Source organism: Egretta garzetta, unplaced genomic scaffold (genome assembly GCF_000687185.1).
Source record: "Egretta garzetta isolate BGI_Z169 unplaced genomic scaffold, ASM68718v1 scaffold11, whole genome shotgun sequence".
NCBI lineage: Eukaryota > Metazoa > Chordata > Aves > Pelecaniformes > Ardeidae > Egretta > Egretta garzetta.
The window spans coordinates 1,320,601-1,336,821 of NW_009258621.1; the positions used below are offsets into that span (position 1 = coordinate 1,320,601).

General features: G+C 48.5%; 1 protein-coding gene across 1 annotated transcript in view; it reads left to right on the forward strand.

The window, feature by feature from the left end:
* GALNT14 (polypeptide N-acetylgalactosaminyltransferase 14) overlaps positions 1 to 15,881 on the forward strand; it is a 64,117-nt gene extending 48,236 nt beyond the window's left edge. Inside the window, exons 10-15 of the mRNA XM_035903606.1 lie at positions 1,883 to 2,009; positions 4,648 to 4,740; positions 5,999 to 6,082; positions 7,213 to 7,357; positions 15,019 to 15,138; positions 15,723 to 15,881. Of these exons, the coding sequence (XP_035759499.1) occupies positions 1,883 to 2,009; positions 4,648 to 4,740; positions 5,999 to 6,082; positions 7,213 to 7,357; positions 15,019 to 15,138; positions 15,723 to 15,881 (728 nt within the window). The remainder of the gene's footprint in view (positions 1 to 1,882; positions 2,010 to 4,647; positions 4,741 to 5,998; positions 6,083 to 7,212; positions 7,358 to 15,018; positions 15,139 to 15,722) is intronic.
* Positions 15,882 to 16,221: the final 340 nt, after the last annotated feature.

Genomic DNA, 16,221 nt, shown 5'->3' on the forward strand with positions numbered 1-16,221 from the left:
TTGTCCCCTTTTATTGGGCCCCCTTCTGATTTACTCAGCAGCGCTGGCAGCGTGGCTGGCACTGTGACACACGGGCAAATGAACAACAGCCACATGCGAGGGGAACCAAGAGCAGCAGCTTAGGAGCGGCCGCATCCTGCCGTAATCTTATTTCCCTGCAGCTGTGATTAAGGTTGCTCCCAATATAGCACCAGGACACGGCACAAGGGCATGTTTTATTGGCCTGTTAATACCCGGTGCTGGGGAAAGTGGTGAAGCTCCAGCTGCTGTTGCAGCTCTTGCCTGTAAATACAGCAGTGAAAGGAAGGGGAGGGGATTTCTGGAAAGAAATGCTTCTTCTTCCCACTGTGCTTTCCCACCCCAGCGTTTGCTGGCCCCTGCTGCCTGGGGCAGCTATTGGGAATGGGCTCAAGCCTTGAATTTTGGACCCAGGCATCAAGGCGAAAGGTTTTGCAGCTGTCTCAGCCTCTCCCCTCCATCAGCTCAGGAGCAGGTGGGTGTGCTGGGAGCCGGGATGGGAGCGCCATGAAGCCAGCTCCCACCTCTGCAGTGACCTGCACCTGAGAGTAAGTGGCTTTGGAGGTCCAGGCTGCAATTCTCCTTTTCTCCCTGAAGCACTAAGTTGTTTTTTGGAGGGATGGCAGCTTTGCAGGCCGGCAGTGCCTGCTGTAGGAGGAGGAGGCGGCGGAGGAGTGCCAGTCTGTCCATGCTGCCCAACTGGCCTTCCTGCCCACAAGCATGTGTCTTGCCAGCATCCGACCTGGGGACAAGTCATCCTTGTGCTGGCGTATGTGAGGGGACTGCTGGGAGCATGAGCTGGCAGAGATGAGGGGTGTGCTCCTGTCTGACTTCTGTAGTTAAATGGGCAGGGGGTGGGGGGTGAGAAGGAATTTGTAGTTTTGGAGTAAATACAAGCTACATGTAGCTCTATACTGTCAACAGATCATAAACTAGGATGCAAAGAATTGCAGAAGCCTTCTCTTTTTAATTTCATATCTTTTCCATGCTGATTCTGTCTGAGCATGACTGTCTGACAATATAGCTGCAGATTCATAGCTTCACAGGCGTTAGGACCAGATGGACCCATTAGATCAGCCGTTCTGCTCACCCATCCTACCTTGCCAGCTAGGATTTCATCCAGCTCCCTGCCAAGAGCCCTGTAACTTCTGGTGTCAGTTGTGCCACAGGCTCATTTTTCTCCGGAAGGGCTCCGTCGACCAGCCAGAACAAGGCTTGGGGCAACCAGGAGACATTTCCTGTACCGACAGCTTATCCAAATTTTTGGGATAATCCCTCCCACCACTGACGTTTCCTTGTGCGAAGGTGTGTACCTTGTTGGTCTGCAATGTCGGCACTCACAGCCCGGAGTATATGCTGGGCAGGGTAAGCTCCTATCCATCTGGGGACAGGTGATGGATGCACAGCGCTCCCTTTGCTTTGCAGAATCAATGGTGAGTTCATAAAGATAATGACCATTGTAGTGGTGAATAAACAGAATTCATGGCCTCTTCTGGTGAACTTGGCAGCCCTTTGGAGGGAGGTGACTCTGAAATACGCAGCACAGAAGTGGTTAGGGGAGCACAGAACTGGCAAGATGATTCTGCAATGTAAGCAGGGCTGCATGGAAAAGGACGTACTCACTGCCTCGCTTTGGCCAGTGTGATAGCACCTGCTGTGCTACAGGCAGGTCTCAAGCGCACCGACTTCAAACAGCTTGCAAGAAGCTTTGAAATGTGCTTTTAAGGGAGTTGTGCCTAGGAAAGCCCCTCCGGTAATTGCTTTACCCCTGTTTAATGTGGCAGAGGATGAAGTGAGAGGTAACACCAGGATCCAACTTGCTCTAGGACAGAAAGACAAAATGCTGAAGCTGCTTCTCTTGTAGAAATCTCTTTCCGTGTGTGGATGTGTGGAGGGAGCCTGGAAATCATCCCCTGCAGCCGTGTTGGACATGTCTTCCGGAAGAAACATCCATATGTCTTTCCAGAGGGAAATGCCAATACATACATTAAGTAGGTGTTTTGTGCTTGCCTTGTTTTTTTGTGAAATGGAATAAGGTGCTGCCTTGTGGGGAAGGAGGAGCAGGGAAGAGGGGGAGGAAAGTTTTTTTGGAAAACTTTGAAATATTCCTGGGCAGGAATCTCCTGAGCCAAAGAAAATCGAAGTCAGTATGACTCTCCTTTAGGATTCCTACAGCGTCAAGAATATGACAGAAATAGGACATTTAATGGTACCTTTCATCAGCACAGAAATGGAGGACGGCCCCAGCATCTCCCTGAGCACTAGCTGCCGTAACAGCAAATGGTTTAGACCCGAAGGTCATCAGAACACATTTATGATGACCTGAAATCAGGCTGCCAGCGATGTCTGTCAGTACCCAGTGACCTTAGCTGAGGGCTGAGCATGGCTCAGCTGAACCAGAAAATTTGGTTCCCAATGCCTCTCTGAGAGCGGAGCTGAGCAGCGTGCTGGAGTGGGTGGCTTCGCCTCCAGGCTGGTGCTGTCTCTCGAGCAGAGGCGGCACTGGGCTGCACCTCGCTGGCAGGGACACTGAAGGAACTGCTGGGGCGTCCCAGCTGAAGGGGACTTGTCCTTGCACGTGGGAATGCAGACTGAATCAGGTACTGAACCAGCTGGCTGAGATGGGCTAAGATCCTGGAAAGAGCAGGCAAGGAAGGAGGCAGTCCAGAAGTGGGGATCAGCATAGGAAAGACGATGGGAGCAGCTAGTGAAGCCAGGAAGGATTTCCTCCTTTTTCAGACCATGAGGCTGAAGGTTGTCCATTAAGTAAAGGACAGAGAAAAACACCAGGGGTACTTATACTTAATGCTAGGTTGTTTCTCAGATAAACTGCATTTGTGTGTGTTTACACACCAGGTGTTCCTTTTAGTGTGGCTTTCCCAGTGCTATAAAGAGCTGACAACAGTATTTGTGAAGACCTAGCCGCCTGCAGCGGGATTACCACTGACCCAGGCTCTCTGCAGCTTCCCCACGCTTCACATGAGACAACGAACTGGGGGAGAACAAATTACACCTCTCAGTTGTACCGAATACATGATTTCCAGCCACGCAATGTGTGTAGGAGGAAGGGGACCTTGTCACCTTGCTTTGAAAAGACGGCGGTGAGGGGCACAGGGCGTTTCTGGCATCAAGGAGGAGGGCACAAATTTGAGAGTCACGAGGAAGGCTCTTGCTTTTAGTAGGGAAATAAAGACTCCTACAGAACAGGCTGGGATGTGACAACATCTCCACTGTTGGAGTTGCTGCAAACCTGAGTGAAAAGGCAGCGGCTGCCTTGCATCACCTGCAGGAGGAGCAAGGGGAGCTCGAATGGGTACAGGTCTTCTGGCTGCACCCCAGGCACAGGGGACTTTGGGGAGGTCTGAATCAACGCCTAGGTGTGAGCCTCAGCATTTATCCCTGTGTTTCTTATAAACTCCAATGAGATCAGGAAGCCTAGACAAAAAAACCCTGAAATTTGGGGAGGGTTAGATACAGATGTAGACACTGTGACTTCGGCATTTCTTGAGCAAGAGCCCTTAGACTATTGCAGTAGCCTTAGAGAGAGAGGAAGAAGCACCATGAATCAGCAAGGGACTGAAGAGTGGTCGGGAGAAACATATCTGTAGGCATTAGGAGCTGGGATTCTATTAACCTTATGGTATCTATCAGCCTTAAACTTAATGCTGTAGTGTATAGACTGAGAGGAGAAGCAGCTTCTGGCAACCTGATGCTATGTGGTACCTCTGTTTAAACAGAGATGTTAGTAAAAAATATCTCCACCTTTCTGCCAGATACTGATTTTTTTTTTTTTTCCACACAGCTTCTTCTTCAGTGTGAGAGACAGCTCAGGCTCTGGTGTTGTGCTGGGTTCAAATGCAGACTATCTGCTGTTCTGGCCATGTGGGACCTGGCTGGCTCAGAGCCTGCCCTGCAGCACCCACAGCTCAGTGGTGTGATAGCAATAGCTTGGGGGCACTGGCCTGCCTTGGAGCAGGAGCTTGGAGGACTCCCTTGACCCAGGGCAAGGATGGGTGGATAGGCATGGAGCAACAAAGCCATTTGCAAGGAGAGTTGGAGCTATCTGAAGTCAACAGAAGATTTCCTGAAGTTCATAAACTTTCTCCAGACATCTGGCTGATGTGAAAGACTGATACTTAGCTACAGCACAGTGGACGAGGTGGTTTCTCTTAGGTTTTGAATGCTGAGATTTGCCTCATAGAAATCCAGGAGTGCAGAGCAGAAGAGTCCGTACAGGATTGATGCAAAGGAAATATTTGCCTTCAATCTTTGGCAAATTTTGCACCACTTTTCACAGCTCCATCCCAGACACTAAATAAAAACCCAGGCATGGCTGCCTGGGAGACGATGCTTAAGAGAAGCTTTAGTTCTGAGTCTGGTGGATGCAAAGCACCCAACTGAGTGTGAAATGGTGAATTCTTTGCCCTGTTGTGTTTGGTGCCTGGTGTAATGGGGAGGAGGAGTACCTTCTCTACTAGTCAGGGCTGGGCTGGCTCAGAGGTGGTTTGGGTGACGCCAAAGACTAAGTTGAGGATGGAAGGAGAGCGGGGTGGATCAGTCAATGCATTTTAGGAAAACAGCACCTCGGAGGCTTCCTTGGTTTCACCTGTCTTTCATTGTCTCCTTCAGAAACACCAAGCGCACCGCGGAGGTGTGGATGGACCAATTCAAGCAGTACTACTACGCGGCTCGTCCCGCAGCCCAAGGGAGGCCTTATGGAAAGTAAGTGTCTTTCTCTGCTGCCTGTTCCCTGCCTGCGCCCTGCCTGCTGTGGGTGTTGACGGTGACGCCACCCTGCTGCGGAAACCCGCCAGCGTTGTTTCTGTAGTAACGCTCAATTAAATGCTAATGGTAGGCAGATGCTATAAGCACAGCAATGAAACATATAAGCAGCTAGTTTATATGCTGTCCTAGTTTATCCCAGTGAGTGCACCGAATCGAGGTGGGGAGAAACCCCCTCTGCCTATGTCCTGCTCTTGGCATTAGGTACAAGTACTTCTGGTCCCAGAGCAGAGTTTGGGAGGGTGAGTCTGGAGGTCTCACTGGCAGATGAGGGGCAGGAAAATCACCAGATTTTGGGCCCACTAAGACTTTATTGCAAAGGAGCAAGTGATTTGTATGCAGGGAGTTTGCCCTTCATTCTGTGGACAGTCAGAAATGCCTCCCTGTCAGGAGGACTGTAAGTATTTGTGTTAATTTCTCATTTTCATATGCTCTTCCTTTCCTTAGAAAGTTTCCTTTGGACCACAGGGGGCCCCAAATCTGAACCCAAACTCCTCCTGGCTACTCTTCAATCTCCAGGCTGAATAAATTGAAATCCTGGTGACTAACCTGTTTCCACTGAATTCATATCTTCTTCCCATCCGTCAACACCGAATGAAGTAACAGCTCTGTCCTGCTAAACATATGAGGGTGAAGGGAAGGTAGCAAAGGCTTCCTACTGCTCTGTAAATGCCAGCTCATAACAGCTCCACGGGTAGAGGCTGGCCCAGGGAGGAGCTGGAGTTTGGAAAATGTCATTATACAGCATGATCCCTCAGCAGAAATTTTGCCCTGGTTAATGAAAGGAAGAAGTATTTCACTGTGTGATTAACTTCTGCTGACTTAAAGGCATGCTTAGGTACTCTTGGAAATCAAGGTCTTCTGTAGTCCTGTAAACTAAGAGTAACTTGTAATAGCATATATCAATTTCCTAGTATGTTAATATATTAAACAAATACTTATTGCATATAGTAGATGGCATACTTTTTTTTTTTTACTATACCTTTCCATGAACCTTTTCAGCCACCAAACTTCAGGCTCCTTGTTAAAATGGCAGTATGTCATCATGCCATTTTACCAAGTGAGACCTCCAAAGAGACAGAGGATGCTCTTGTGTTTGCTGCCTGTGCATATCTGCTGGGTTTCTCTCACCCTCCCTTTCTGACGTGTTGGGTCTCACCTTTGTGATTTCCATCTCTATGGTATTTTCTTCCCACAGCGTCCAGAGCAGAGTGGAGCTGCGGAAGAGGTTGAAATGCCACAGCTTCAAGTGGTACCTGGAAAACGTTTATCCTGAGCTTCGGTATGGATGTGCAATCTCTGCCTGTCTCTAGCAGGATCCCTCCTGCCCCACAGAGTTTTCCTCTGCCCCTCCAGTCCCCACACCTCCCCCTGTCCCAGAGACACAGGCACCCCCTCTCTTGGGCTTCACAGAACGGTGTAGTGAATTTTGTGCTGGCTTTAAACACAGCTTGCTCACAGTGTGACATGGTTAATTTGTGATCCTGCTTTCTCTAAGCAGTCTTATAGACTCCATGGCTCTTTGCTGCAGGGCTGGTGAGGGGCAAAGCACCAGTTAGTTCTCTTGGTTCTTCCTCAGGTATCCTCCTGGAGGGCAGGTGGTATAGGGAAGTAGCCAGTTTTCCTGAAAAAAGTATCCCAAGGTGGAAAACCCACCGTAGCCTCTGGTGGGTTGTTTCAGTACTTAATGACTCCTGCTTACAAAAACCCCGCCCCATTTCCAGTCCTTTCACACTGTTCTGTGATACTCAAGACTCCTCTGTTGCAAAACCATCCGCTGTAGGAGTTCATGACCTGTATTCAGGTGGCTTTGCCTTACTCCTAGCCTGATGCTTTGCTTAATACACACTTCCACAGTTGCTTTTGTGCAGTCACCAAAATTACTCCAGAAACCTATTGCATCCATTTCCCCAGTAACTATCAGGAACCATCCTCAAAAAGGGTGCAATGTTTTCGAGGTACCTCCAGGGACCTGCTGGTGCAATGGCTGAGTGCAGAATCACAGTGTGAAAATGATTTATAGCTGTTTTCTTGCTTTTTTTGCCTTCTGTGTCATTGCACAGCAGCATTTACAGGGAATGCCAGGGCTCTGTGGCAGTTTGTTATAAAGTTCCCCACTCCTGTAAGCTGAAGGCTGACCTTCAGCCTGCTCACAGTCTATTCCTTGCTCCTGTTTTTGCCTTCTGCAGTGTTATTTATTTTTTCTTCTTAGAAAGGCTGGCCATCCATCTCTGAGTGCTGCTTCTGCAGCGTCCCTGTCCATGTACTGCTCTCAGTACTGTAATAGATCTTGCCACTCATTTTCTAAAGGTGAAATGGTGTCACTGCACCCTCCTTACCCCACCAAGCCTCCCTCCGAGTACTCTCCGTGTCTAGGGGAGTAGGGATGTTGTTTTCATGCTGTTCCCACAGGATTCCTGAGGAATCGCTCTATCAGACTGGGATGATCAGGCAAAGGCAGAGCTGCCTGGAGTCACACAAGTCTGAAGCCCAAGAGCTGCCCATCCTGAGCTTAAATCCTTGCATCAGCAGCAAAGGCACAGCAGCAACGGCACAGGTAAGATGTGTAAGCAACACCCCTGTGATGCTGGCTGGAGAAAAGGCTCCGGAGCAGGTTCAAGGCGATTTCCTAAGTTTGCTAAAGCTCTGTTGGAGGATTACCTCTTCTGCCAGCCCCTTCCCTAAGGCAGCACGGAGTTAAACCCTGGTAAGTCCTACTTACCTCGGTGGAGGCCCTGGACAGCAGCAGGGGCTGGTGTAGGAGCCACAGTAGAGTGTGGATCACTAATCTCTCTGCTAGCCTGCGCTGAGCGCTTACTGCTGCTCAGGAACGCCATGCGCCATTCATCTGCAGAGATCAGAGACAGAAAAAGAGAACTATAATTTCCTCTTATCTTTCAGCCTTATTTCTTTCAAAACGCACTGAATCGCAATGGTATTTATAACTTCATAGTCTGCATTCTCTCAATATTAGATTGCCCATTAAACTAGTGAGAATGTAATGAGGATGATCTCGGTTTTTTCAATCTCACCGAGATGAGAAGCCGTATGAATCAGTGTTCTCAAAAGCATATTCTATGAAATGTTAGAGCCAAGAGCAGGCACGCGTGCCTTGCAGCAGAGTCGCTGGAGCAAGGCCCTGAAGACATGGCTTCAAAACCTGCCTTTGCTTCAGGCTCCCTTTGTGATTTTGGGCATGTCAGGAAGTTCTCTTACTGTTCCCATCTATAAAATAAGGAGGATAGCAGTCACTTGCTTCTTTGGGGTACCATAAAATAATTTGATAGGCAACAGTGTGCTTGCTTCCACTTGACTGTACATCCTTAACCCTCATGGTTACACATCCAAAACCAGTAGCTATGCATATAAAAGGCCCAGCCTGGAGTTGCTGCTGAAGATGTCCCCAGTTTGTATGTGCAAATGGAGTGTGTCATTGTGCGCATCTCTTTTGCATGGAGTTGCATGCCTGCCTTTAGTCAGGAAAATAGTATCTGCTTCACAGTCTGGTAAAATGAACAATGATTACTTGAGTTTTGGTCACTTCAGAAAATACAGTGAATATAACTGCAAGTACTGCATAGTTACAGTTCTTATGGGTTAACTGGCTGCCGGGTTTTAGAGTTATTTTTCTTTCTTCCACTGCTACATGGACTTTTTACACAAACAGCAAGAGAAGCAAGCTGATGAGAGCAGATCATCGTGTTTTGCAGGGTCAACTCTGCTGAAGGAAAAAAAATGTTTTAGTGAGAATTGTAACTTTCAATGAATTAGATGTTTTTAAAAAAAATCTGGGAAAATCAGAATGGAAAAAGCTGCTGCAAGCTAGTGTTTCAAAATGAAATGGCATTGGTCTTTCTGAAATATCAGTTTGATGTGATATTTTAAAATGAGAAATGTCACGCCAACAAGTTGGATTGTTTCATTCCCATCAAACACATTTTGTTTTGACATTTCTGTGGAGTAAATTTTTGGAATTTTTCATGCCACAAACTTTTCATCTTCCCATTCTGATTCTGCAGCGGTTTGCAATAGGTCAACGCTTCCCACTGGATGGCAACTCTATTTCTTGTGCACGTCCAGGACTGACTCCGCAGGGGAACTGAAAAATGCTCTACAAACAGATTGCTAAAAAGCTATGCTCGATACACAGGCAGGAATAGAGAAAATATTTTCCTTTTTTCTTTCTCTGTCTTTCTAGGATAGTTCTCTGTTACTTGTACCCATGGAGAATATTTCAGATGAAAGCAGGATATTTAAATTTTCACTATGAATAGAAACTTAAATTTTAATTACACAATTGTTACAAGACCACCTGAGCTTGTGGATGAAGTGGGAGTTACAGTCAGCAGGCTGTGCAGGATAGATTATGCAGCAGTCCTGAATGCTACTTCGTTTCATATTTGCTATACCGGAATAGAGCAATAATCCTCACTTTCAACATACTGAAGTCCCATCTTGTTTACCCTAAGCTTCATTATTTGAAAAATAGGCTTAGCTAAATCAAAGCTGTGCTTTCCTGGCATTCAGTAAGTACTATGGAAATAGCCTGGCCATCCAGATCCTTTATTATCAGTGTTAGTAGCATTAATCTGGTTGCTTGATTGCCTTTCTGTATCTGTCTCCCTACTAGGCTCCCCAGGCCCTTTACCAACATTACATGCATGAAGTCCTGGGACCAGGTGCAAGAAGATCTGAGCTGTTGTACATCACCATGGTTTGAGGACAGAGGAGCAGGAGCTGCCAGATGGCAATCAGTTGCTCTTTGTTTTAGTTTTTTCTATCTGTAGTGCAGGGGAAGGATGTTGTGAGCCCTCTGGGCGCTTCCATAGTTTGGGTAAATTGAGAAGAGTACTCTGACTGTGGTGAAATCAGATTTACACCCCTAGCAGATCTCACAAACCCTCCGCGGTGGTGCCTGGTGTTAGTCCTGAATTATTAAAAGGGGCACTGAGGTACAAGAAGACCCCTCATCTTTGTGCAGGAGAGCTCTGTCTTCTCATCCCTGGGATCCACTTGACTCTTCCCTCTCCAAGAGGTCTAGCAGCAGTCCGGGCTGGCTCTGTCCCCTGGGGTGGCTCTTGGAGAGACCTGCTCTAGAGGTAGCAACTGGCAGGGATCTTATGCGGTGTTGCCCATCCCCAGGGCACAGCAGGCTCTGCCTGCCCTCCGGCCCACCAGAACCTTGGTACTCTATGTCTTGTTGTGTCTCATTTGCTGAATGAAATGATCAATTTATTTTTTCACAAGAGAAACCCCATGCAACGCTACAGGCTTGAGGAAGAGTGGCTGGAGAGCTGCCTGGCAGAAAAGGACCTGGGGGTGCTGGTTGACAGCTGGCTGAATATGAGCCAGCAAGTGTGCTCAGGTGGCCAAGAGGGCCAACAGCATCCTGACTTGTATCAGGAATAGTGTGGCCAGCAGGAGTAGGGAAGTGATTGTGCCCCTGTACTCTGCACTGGTGAGGCTGTACCTCGAATCCTGTGTTCAGTTTTGGGCCCCTCACTACAGGAAAGACGTTGCATTGCTGGAACATCTCTAGAGGAGAGCAAGAAAGTTGGAGAGGGGTCTGGAGCACAAGTCTAACCTAAACGATTCTATGATTCTGAATGCATCTGAGGGAAAATAATTTATCACAATTTTGCCCTGGTCTCTCTGATGAAGGTGTGAGTGATTGTTTTTCTTTTCAAACCAAGTGTCAGTTAATATTAGGACATACATCTTTGGAATAGACATCTGACTCTGGGATTTATTTAATAAACCATTAATCATTAGCAGTTCCGTGAAACCTGACATACTTCAGATAAAAAAAGCAGAAGGTGCTTCGCACTGGATACTCACACACATGTGAGCAGTAGCCGCAAGATGAGTATAAATCTCCTAGACAAGTGAGGAAGATGGGAAGGTTGCAACATCCGTTTCCCTGGCCTGCACCCCAAATATCTGGGCCTTGGAGCTGACTGGCTGCCGTTGTGTTTGGGTGGCATGTCCTTGACACTCATTGTTACGGAAATGCAATGTGATAATCTGTCTGATGTGGCATTGAAGTTTACCCCAGCTGGCTCAAGGACCTCTGTGGGATGACTAGATGTGCACTTTCCTTGGAGAACATTTAGCATCTATCCAAACTGACTTGACAGTGTCCCTCCTGAGACATCTTAACCATAAATATTCTCTTCTGACCTTCCTCCCCTCAAAAGTCTTTGTTGTTCTCCTCCGGGGGCATGTCGTGCCCCAGCTGGAGGCTGGCTGGAGTGGTGGGAGCCAGGCTGAGCCGGCAGAGCAGAAGGGCTGGCTGGCGGCAGTGCCACCTCTGCACCCAGGCTGCCGTGGGCACCTTTTGTACTTTGCTTTCCCTCTTCTGAGATGTGTGTAAGCGCTACTTGCACCCCAGGGCCTTTTGACGAGTGAAGCACTTTGGTATCCTTAGGTGACCCATGCAGTCGCGTGCCTTGGCAAATCCTTCCTTGTGATTTTAAGAAGATAACTGAGGGCTGAGGTTTGTCCCAGCTTCTTCAGAAACATTTTTCGCTAGCTGCTACTACCCCGGCTTTAGGGAACGGCTGACCTCTTGCTTGGCAGCAAAGCACGTACAGCTCCGTCACGTAACGCCGGGCTCCCATGGGACTGCTCCTTGCTAGGCTGAGGGGCTCCTTTCTCCTTCTGCCAGCCAGGCTACGCCAAGCCAAAGGTCACATTTTAAAATAATTTCCTCAATTCACAATGATGCTGAGTAGCAGTGACAGGTGCCTGCTCGAATGATGCTAAAGCCTTGAAAAATAGTTGCAAGCCTCGGGTGGGGGCTTGTTTTATCCGAGGCTTCAGAGGAGGGGGATTGCCAGTCGTGGTGTGCAGCTGGTAGCTCTGCTCTCCCAATCCACCCTCTTCCTCCTTGCTCCACCACCACTTCATTGGGAGCTGCTTTATCTTTGAAAAGGCAGAAAATCTTGATCTCAGTTCTGCCTCGTGTGTCTGTTTTCCCTTGGTGTTGGCTCTCAGCCCTGTTGGCATCGCTTCAGGCCAGTCTGCAGCCCTGAAGCTGTGTTAGCTCCTTGAAGGTCTCCCTTCTCTTAGGAGCACCCTGGGCTGCCCCCTGCACCACGGCCCCTGGGGTGCGAAGCTCTGCGGTTGTTACTGCTGTGCTGGCCACGTGCGTGCTCGATGTGCCAGGGTTTAGAAGGTAAAGTAGTTTCTCATGGAGGGGGGAAAGCAAGAATTTTCATGCCAACTGATACAAACAAGGGCAGAGAAGGAGTGAGGTAAAAAATTGCATGGCCATTTGCCTGTATTTTAACTCAAAGCTTTTCCTGGATTCTGTGGTGTTTGTGTTACTTTTCTTTCCCTCCCCGGATCTTCTTCATCTTCTGCATCATTTTCTCTGGCTTTCATCTAGGGCTGAAAAGAGGCAAGACATGATTAGAACTGGATACAACATTTTCAGCAGGGCTGGCTTCCATAGAAAGCCATTCTGCCAAAACAGAAGAGCTGTGTGAGAATCTGTCAGTTTAGATAAAGATGGTCGCAGGCCAGCCTGGGGGCAGGAGGGGAGGATCCCACGTCAGCCACCCAACTGACGCATATATCTTGCTCCGTAGGCCTCGCTTCTCAGGGTGAGGAACAGTTTGGGAGAGATGGTTACCACCACCCTGACTACCCCATGGCGCTTTGCTGAGTGAGAGGGTGGTCCTGCCTTGAGAGGATGTGAATGCTGGGAAGGCTTGATTGAACAGAGCTTGGCCTGGGAAAAAAAAAAAAAGCACGGAGAACCTCTGGGAGCAGCAGTCCTCCATGACGTGCCTCAGTGAAGCAAGGAGGTTGGGAGGTCACGAAGTCCTGCTCCCTTAGTTGGGGGACCCCACGCATGCAAGAGTTACAGGATTAGCTTGCCGCTGCCGAGGAGCCTCGTGAGCATCGCTCAGGCCTTGTCCCGAGCTAAAAGGCCAAACAGTTGGTTAAAAATGTAAAGCAGGTTTTCCAAGCCGCTTGTAGCAGCGCAGGGGCTGGGAACAGGTGTTGGAGCTTGCCCCGTGGGGCTTGGTTCCTCACAGATGCGGGGCTAATTTGGCACCTGATTCCCCAGGCTGGTAGTTTACACAGCAGCTGGCAGCGCGCACGGTGGGGATGTCTGGAACGCGTTCACTGTAGCATCAGGTAAGCTCTGCTCCGTCTGACAAAGAAGAAGTAGTTGCCAGAAGGCCCTTTGAGTGCAGGCTATGGCTTTGAAAATTAATGCTGTGTTATGTGCCGAAATGCTGGGCAGCGCTGGCTGAGAGGCCTGTGGGCAGGCTGTTCAGAAAGCCGGGTTTGATTTCCATTAGCTGGGGGGGGCGGCGGGGAGAGTTGCAGGCTAAGAAACGTGGGGTGTGAGGATCACAGCGTGAAGTCCTTGTGGATCCAGGTCTGCTGTGCAAAAGCATGTTTCCCCCTTCCAGGCAGCTAAGAACCTGAATGAAGTGGGATTTATATTCCCAGCAATTAAATGCCTGTAGCTGTCTGTTTTGAAGTCAGGGAGAGGAGTTAAAGCTGCTGATGCTGACAAATACCAAAGGGGTGGAAGCGTTTCCCTGCTCTAATAACTCATGCTAATGCAACCCAAAGCCTCCACCAAAAATTGGGGGGAGCTGCAGGCATCCCAGCTCTGGGATCAAGGCAGCCATTCTTTACTTCCCCCTCCGGCACTCGGAAAGGGTTGCAGTCTCCCAAGAGCACCTCTTACCCTTCATTTTTTCTAGACCAGCCTAAACTGCCATGTGTTTGAGCTCTGCCCTTCCCTGCATCGCCAACATCCCTGCTCACTTCACTCCTTCTGGAGCTCTGACTCCTCTGTATCTGAGCTCTTGACTGTTTTGCTTTCTCTCTGCACCTTTTCTTTCACAGCAGCTTTTTCTCATAGCCTGTACCTTGTCAAGGCATTTGCCTTGGCTCTGGGGCAAGAAACCTTCTTGCTCCCTGGCCTTGCTCTCTCCAGCGTGGTTATTGCTCTCTGCTAGCGAAGCCAGCCTGTTGCTTGTCCTCCGGTCCCGCTCACCTGCCCTGCCGGGGCTCAGCAACCTGCTCTCCATTTGCTCCCACTGCTGCTTGCTTAACTACCATCTCAGAACTGTTCACACAGCAGGGGTTGATCCTGCTTTGCACCCTGGCTAGAGGCCCTTAGAAACCCCTTCAAGCCCTAATTTTAAAGTTAATACTCTCACAAAGTTATAAGCAAAAACACTTGTTCCAGAAGTCACTCTCTGGGGTTATGTAAAGGTACGGTTTGTGGTTTCCCATAAGCCAGAGCAGCTCTTGTCTGCTTGTGTCCACACACAAGTGGCAGGGAGACATGCCTGCCTGGACAGTTTTAGATCCTCAGGAGGTGCTCTGGGGTAGCATGAGCACAGGAACATGATAGAAAACGTTCAACTGGAATAAACTTCTGTGAAATACTACTGGGCTAAGCAGTATATATGTACGTACATGCTGTCCAGTACATTTGGAAATCCCGGTCAAACTATCAGCTGCTTCTCTTTTTCTCCCAAGAAAAAAACATCCATGGGTGGAAAAGATGATCATCCCAGAGAGCTTTACACAGGACAAAGAGTCTCTGCTCCCCCAAAGATTATTTCTTGGGCTGAGGAGCTGATAAAGAGCAGGTGAACATGAAAAGCAGCATGAGAAAAAAACTCCAGGGGAGCAGGAATAGCAGTGGTCATAGCAAACCAGAAAAGCAAACATTTGGAGTTCAGTCACGCTCCTTTAATATGAAGGGGAGCTTTACCACTGATTTTTGTGATATTTGGGAACAGAATCCCAGGAATTGCGAACATTTGCTATATAGCACCTCCTCTTTCCCGCTGCTAGCTGCAAAGCATTTCTGCTGCTCTTCCTCAGAAAATGAAGATTGCACAGTGTGTGGTTGCACATTTCTGCCTCTTTTGCCATTTTTTCCATATCCCCTGTTCCCCAGTTCTGGCTATGAAATCCTTTACCTTATGAACCATTTTCTTCCAGCAGCTTTTGCAGTCATTTTCTTCGGTACCTATAGTCCCCCAGTGACAGCTGCAGTTTTGAGGAGGCTTGAAACATCCTCGTGACCTGTCCTGGTGCCTCTTGAAGTCAATGAAGTTTGTGCTTAGTTTCCAAGGAGGCAGGATACAAGCCAAAGCGTTTGCTTTCCTGGTAGAAGAATACCAAGAATCAACCTTGAGCTCTCACCTACTTTCTTTTTCTTCCTCTTTGCAGGAATGGACATACACGTACAACCACCAAGTCCGCCAGCAGCAGCTGTGCTTGTCTGTGTACACCCTCTTCCCTGGGTCCCAGGTGCTACTGTCACCTTGCAAAGAAGGTGACAACAAGCAGGTGAGCCCTTTCGTTGTTCCTCCATTTTCTTTGAAGTTCCCTTTCTTTTAGCGTGGTGTTACTGCACATCAAATCGCCCGTGTGCTCTGACCTCCTCTGGGAAGCACAGTCTATCTGGGAGTACAGACTCTGGCCTGCTTGGCCCTTTGCCTCTTAAATGACTGTGTTGATAAGGATGTCTATTAGTGCGGGTGGTGATCTGGATACTTATCTGTAGAAGTCAAACCCAAACTGGCAATTTAGTTCACACGGGCTGCCAGTCAGCCGGCAGATGCTAGCATTTCTCTGCAGTTAATCATTGAGCTGGCATTTGAACCAGTGACCTGGGGAAAAAGCTGCTGGTAGTATATTATCTTCCTGAAGCCAGGCAGAGGCTGAGCTTAAATGAGTGTGCTTCAGATGGGAGAAATGCTCAGCGTGTGCTCTGCCAAGTGTGGGCTGGGGGACCCTGAACTTCCCAGTATCAGGCCGCAAAGGCTTAGTGACGACTGTCCTCTTGATGCTGGAACAGTATAGTAAAAGTACAATGAGGAGGAAGCTTGCTCACCCCTGTTTTCTCCTCTCATGTGTGTATCTCTCCTCAGCGATGGGGTAAAGTCGGGTCACACATTGAACACATAGCTTCACGCTTCTGTTTGGACACTGAGATGACTGGGGACACGAACGAGAGCACCAAAGAGCTTGTCATCAACCCTTGTGAAAGCACAGTCATGAGTCAGCGCTGGGACATGGTGATGTCTTGACCTGCTTGAGGACCTAGACAGCGGGGATGGGCACTGAGACGTTACTACACACAGCCAAGACGCACCAGATGGAGCTCAAATGCAAAACCATTGGGGGTCCTTGTGTATTATGGGACAGGAGAAGAACCATTCAAATAAAAATAAGGACGTGGTGCTCCAGGTTGAACAACGGATGTTGTCTGCAAGGCATGTAGCCATTATTGGCCTGTTTGTGGTCATACTTTCAAAGAGAAGGGATGGCAAAAAACCAAACTTGAAATGTTTTAGAGGGATACTGGGGCTCCTGCAATGGGTCCTACAGAAGTTTGGTGTGCACAGTATTTATTAATCTCTCTGGAAA